This window comes from Abramis brama, assembly GCF_963993115.1.
Source record: "Abramis brama genome assembly, chromosome: 18".
In the NCBI taxonomy this organism is placed as follows: Eukaryota; Metazoa; Chordata; class Actinopteri; order Cypriniformes; family Leuciscidae; genus Abramis; species Abramis brama.
This window is the reverse complement of record NC_139980.1, coordinates 22,927,500-22,933,571: the sequence shown is the minus strand read 5'-3', so window position 1 is coordinate 22,933,571 and position 6,072 is coordinate 22,927,500. Positions and strand designations below refer to the sequence as shown.

Genomic DNA, 6,072 nt, shown 5'->3' with positions numbered 1-6,072 from the left:
CTAAGCAAACCATTGTGTCTGATTCCATAGAGAATATAGAAACGACGCTCAATTCCCACAAAGACTCGCTAGAAACAATGGAAACCACAGTCTCAAATTTGAAAGATCAAATACAGAAGTTACAAGAGCAACAACAAGATCTCGAGAATAGGAATCGTCGCCAAAACCTGCAGATAATTGGCATACCTGAAGATGTGGAGAATGGCTGGCCTACTGACTTCATGTCTGGCTTCTTCTCGGAGGTGCTGGGTGAGGATCTGTCTGGTCCGCGCTCATCGTGCCCTCGCTCCGAAGCCCAGCCCCGGCGGCAGACCCAGAGCAATGACCGTTCGTCTGCACTACTTCTCCGACAAGGCCAAGATTCTCCAGGCCTCCAGGAAGCGCGGTGAGCTTACATTTCGCGGCGCGCGTATCCATATCTTCCCAGATATGAGTGCCGAACTGAGTAGTAAAAGAGCTGCCTTTAACTCCGTGAAACTCAAGCTTGAGCAGGCTCGGATTTCCTACGGCATTCACCATCTGGCTGGCAGATTTACCGTAAAAAAGAAAGTCTAGTGTTTTCAAAAGTGAACCGTAACGGTTCACTTTTGAAAACACTAGACTTTCTTTCAAATCACCATCCGAGGCGGAGGATTACTTTGAACTACACATCAAACCAAAAAAGGGTCACACGCGTTTCTGAATAGTCTCACAGATATTTGCCCAAATATAATGTCCTCGACAGACAAAAAAACTCCATTGCTGGGTCTCAGGAGGATATGGAGAATTCTTTCACATTAGCATTGTGTCCTATTTTTATATTCTCCCTGCTTATTTCCACGCAGTGAAATCCAAAAATGACAAAACCACTAAAAGAGCAGCACTCTGCTAAACATTTTCTTTTGTGTTCCACCACAGCTAGAAGACCGAAAATCATGAAAGGTGGTGAGCAAAGTTATTATAGTTTTGCATTTTTTAAATTAGTTTGTATTTTAATATTTAGTTTAGTTTTAGTTAGTTTCATTAGTGGTTTTGTTAGTTTTAGTTTAGTTTTTATTTTGTGAACACATTTATATTTAGTTTTTATATATTTAGTTTCAGTTTTTGTAATTAGTTAAGCAGAGTTAACAGAATACTTCCAGTAAAAGACATTTAAGCAAAGTTTCATGTTTGCGGTTTACAGTTAACTTTTGTGCAAACCTCTTAATAATAAAAAAAAAAAAAGAATTGAGATTGAACAAAGAACCAAACAAATGCAACTTAAAAGTATAAAAGTAAAAATTATTAATTCATACTCATTCATATTAAAGATGAAATCTTGTTAAACGTGGTGTGATGATTATGATAATTATTTTTATGGTAATTTCTATGATTAAGCCTTTCAAATATTATTCTTGTATTGATCCATTTATGATTTTTTGTCTTTTGTCTATTGTATATTTTAATATCATATACTCACAGTTGTAGGCCTACTCATATTCATGACATTTAGTTTACTTCTACTCTGACAAATGTATGTCTATTTGTGCGCTAGATATGCTATTTGTTTTTTTTCTCATCAGTGTGGTCTTCTGTCTACCACTATGTGTGGTATCTTGTTGATTATTAAGTTTCACATGAGATGGTTATCTTACAGTACCTGGAATTAAGCTAGGCCTACAGCTGTTTTTGTATACGGACATGATGGAAATAGGCCTACTTGGCCATTTTGGCTTCTTTAGGCCGCAAAAGAGCCGCAACGGTCATACAACTGTCTTGTAATGAATAAAGTACCGCAGTCCAATGGAAAAACTTGATTTTCTAGTAGGCTACAGGATGTAATTTTGCTAATTATTATTTTATTTCAGTTATTTTTTCAGTAACTGTTGTTTGTTCCGTTTCGTTTTCGTTTTTCATTTATGTTGACATTTCTATTTTATTTCAGTTTATGAAAATGTTTTTTGAAAATAAATAGTTTTAGTCTTAGTTTCAGTTTTCATTTACGAAAATAACATTGGTGGTGAGTAAATATAACAGAATTTTAAAGTTCTGTAAAATATTCCTTTAAGAAAGTTTGTCCATGTTTGGTCAATGAAATGACAAACAAACAGACATGTACAAATATAAATGTTAACTGGTTTCACGTGGTTACCATTGAGCACTGCTGTAGTTACAAACAGAAACTCAAAGGCTATCTTTCATTGTGAAAGACACAAGGGTAAAGTGAAGAAAACGATTTACCTCTACTAGGCTACATTGAAGTGGACGGAGACCAATTTTGAACCAACTATTGGACCAAAAACAAAGAGTCCACTTTTAGGAATAGATAGAATTTAAAATGAACTTGTATTAAGTTAAAAAGGAAATGAAGTGTTAAAACACCTGCTAGGCAAAATGCTGTCTATGTAGGGCATTCACACGGGATTGAGACACAGCCACAAACTAGCCTACGTCAGTGCTTAATTTTCCCACAGGTAAAACAACACACCTGAGCGCTGAAGCAGGAAGACATCAGACGAATGGGTTTCTCATGACATCTTTCGTCGGGAGACCCGTGAATTTAAAGAAGTTCCACTGACAAGAAACAACCATAAGCGATTTTTATCAATTCGGCTGACACTACAGCTGAAGTGGATTGGAGTGATTTTGAGTAGGCTACTGTATGCGCAAGTAGGCCTATATCAGGATCACTTTAAATCCACCAGAAATGGGTTCGTGGTGTTTTCTTTTCGCGTGCTTATTTTTTATTGTGGGTGTTTATGTCGGAGAAACCCAGAGCGAGATGTCTGCAGAAGACCAACAGTGTGTAAACGCTTTCAGGGAAGGTCGGGAAAACTTCGTTTTGGACACGGAAGAGTCGATCAAGGATGGGGCGGTTTTCCTGGCGAACCCGAGCGTCGAGCACAGTGTCGCGTGCGCTGTCGCGTGCTGCAGGGATCCCAGATGCAACTTGGCCCTCATTGAGCAAGGAAACGAGAAGGGGTCCAACCACAGCTGCTTTCTCTTCAACTGCCTATATAAGCATAAATATGTCTGCAGATTTTTTCAAAAGGAGGGGTTTGCAAATTATATATTGGATTCAGTCTATGAAAATTACCTGAACATCCGCAAAACTGGTAAGCTTTATTCTATGCATTCACATTTTTTATTATGCTCATTATAAAACATTACCATCCATGATTAAGCCTAACAGCCTAAGATGTTTTGGTGGTTTACACTGGTCTGGTCTCTGAGTTTGCTCAGCTGGTTCATTCTGTTGTGAAGTGTCCAGATTATCTAAAAAAAGATACCAAAAAAGTTGGCCAAGACACCAACTAAGCAAATCATTTTAGGCTTTCTTAAAATGGGTTTGTGTTTCTCTCTCTTTTTGTTTTTAAAATAGAAACCCTTCAAATGAATCCGTGATTATCAGTAGAATGTTCTTAAAGTCGCGATTCATGTGAAACTTCCGTTTCATGCCGACTTTAACACAAAATGAAGTTAATTTTTTCAGCCTGCTTTGTCCCTGTGCTCCAGCATCAGTGCACTGTAATTGTTACAATAGTAAAATAGTAATAATATAATAATAATAAACATGAGGTCTCCTTCAAACACCCAGAATCTTTCTGATTTTATTTATTTAAATTTCGTGTAGCTTTTTATTTATTTTTTTATTTTTTTATTTTGAATAGGCAGACAGCCCTAAATGGTCTTATTGCATTCATCCACAAATACTTAAAGGTATAGTTCAAAAAATTATGTCATTAATTACTCACCCTCATGTTGTTCCAAACCTGTAAGATTTTGATCTTTGAAACATAAATGAAGATATTTTAAAATGATATCTGAACGATTTCTGTCCCTCCATTGACAGCTAAGCAACTACCACTTTGAAGTTCATAAGAGATCATAAAACTAATCCATGTGAATTGAGCAGTTAAGTAAATTTTCTGAAGAGAAACAATCACTGTTTATGCTAATCAGATTTAATTTAGGCTTTTTTCACATATTCATATGGATTAGTTTTACAATCTCTTTATGAACTTTTTGAAGTGTCAAACCACAGTTGTGTAGCTGTTTCGCTCAGAAAATTCGCTCAGATTTCATTAAAAATATCTTAATTTGTGTTCCAAAGACAACGAAAGTCTTAGGGGTTTGGAACAACATGAGGGCGAGTAATTAATGACAGAATTTTTGGGTGAACCACCATTTGGGGTCCCTCAGGGGGACCATTTTTCAATGTAAACGCGCGCTAGACAGACATGTATGACCCTTGCGCTTGCGTCTTTTGCAGTGTCTCATATGGAAGGCATTTTCTGCCAAATTTAAATAAATAAATTAAATGATTAAAATGAAAATTAAAACCAGAAAAACGATTTCATTACAGAAAACAGTACGCAAAATATGTGACAAAATTGAGAATGAAATTAAATGATTTCATTTTCACAGCATTATCCCTGTCAAATTGAAAAATAAAATGCAATTGGTGATTTCACATTTCATTTTCACTACAGTCTCGAGGCAAGACTGCCAATATTAAAATTAAAAGCCAAACGTGAAAAAGAAACTACAAATACAGTTTTTACAATGTACTTCAGTAACGCTCACGCAATAATAGTGACACAATTCAAATACAAATGTAAATTTTCGTTTTCATTTTAATTCCTCTTTTATTTCACAGTTTTCATTTTCGTTTTCATTTTCAAAGACAACCTGCATGCAAATTCTATGTTAATAAGTGGGTGTGGCTTATTCTAGTAAAGAGGCACGCCTTCTGTAAAGTGAAGTCGTCGACATCCCGTGTGCATGAGTTGAATGTGTGAAACGAAATTATTTAAATGTGATTATATTGTAATCGAGATGACGAGATATGGCGAAATCTGTTAGTGAGCTTTTGCGGGAAGCTGCCGCAGCATTAGAACATGGAAACAACCAGCCTGACCATGTTAGTTATGATGTTAGACTCAGACTAGCATAATCGACGATGAGGTTCATTCATGTATTAGGCTGTTTTGGAAATTCAACTATTTGGGTGTACAGAGGTCTTAGTAACACAGTTTCTACAACAATTATAGCCAGACATTAATACCCGCTAGCTTTAACCGAGGACCTCGGCCAATGTTTCATATTCGCATCGTGCCTAACAACGCCCTTCAGCCGTGACTTATTCAGATACAGCACTAGCCTGTATCTGTCCGCTGTTTAACTGTTACGTGTCTTTTGGTTATTTTAAGTTTGTGTACAAAAAGAATCACAATGCTGATTTTCATTTCCAGTAACAACTTCTGGATGAGATCGAGAAAGCGAGTGTACCTGCATTTACAGTAGGCTAGATATAGCATTTTCCTTCAGGTCAGTATATTCATAATAAAAAATCCGTTTGAATGTCCGGTGTGATATCTTGTACTTTTAACAGTTAATAGGGGTTGTCCGTGCCTATAGTCATGTCAGTTGGGTCTTTCTTCTCCGTGATCACAAGTTTGAGTCATTTCAAAAGTCTTCTCTACTGACTGACTGACTCACTCACTCATTAAGACAGTCTTTGTCTCCATCTAATGGAGAAATAATGTAACTTATTGCTTTATGGTCAGGGACTTTTTTTTTTCTCCAGCGGAAGGAATTGGCTTTTAGTGATTCATTTTACTTCATGAAAGTTGCATAGATACATATGTTTCGGGATTAATATTTGTATTGCGTGGTAACCGTTTTATAAAAGCAATAAGGTACACTAGGCTAGTGCTGTATCTGAATAAGTCACGGCTGAAGGGCGTTGTTAGGCACGACGCGAATATGAAACATTGGCCGAGGTTCTCGGTTAAAGCCAGTGGGTATTAATGTCTGGCTATAATTGTTGTAGAAATTGTGTTACTAAGACTTCTGTACACCCAAATAGTTGAATTTCCAAAACAGCCTAATACATGAATGAACCTCATCGTCGATTATGGTCTAGTAGTCGGAGTCTAACATCATAACTAGGTTATGAATTCTAGCTTTACAGAAGGCGTGTCTCAGCGCCATTACTAGAATAAGCCACACCCACTTATTAACATAGAATTTGCATGCAGGTTGTCTTTGAAAATGAAAACGAAAATGAAAACTGAAATAAAAGAGGAATTAAAATGAAAACGAAAATTT

The 6,072-nt window shown here is 36.6% G+C and overlaps 1 protein-coding gene across 4 annotated transcripts in view; it reads left to right on the top strand.

Moving 5' to 3' along the window:
- The first annotated feature begins 2,407 nt into the window (after positions 1-2,407).
- Positions 2,408-6,072, top strand: part of spint1b (serine peptidase inhibitor, Kunitz type 1 b) — a 29,684-nt gene continuing 26,019 nt past the window's right edge. For 2 of the 4 annotated variants that reach the window (XM_084091125.1, XM_084091124.1), the window contains exon 1: positions 2,413-3,074. In XM_084091125.1, the coding sequence (XP_083947251.1) occupies positions 2,666-3,074 (409 nt within the window). In that variant the 5' untranslated portion in view covers positions 2,413-2,665. Of the gene's footprint in view, positions 3,075-6,072 lie in introns of all 4 variants that reach the window. The other 2 variants (XM_084091123.1, XM_084091126.1) reach the window with 2 other exon arrangements.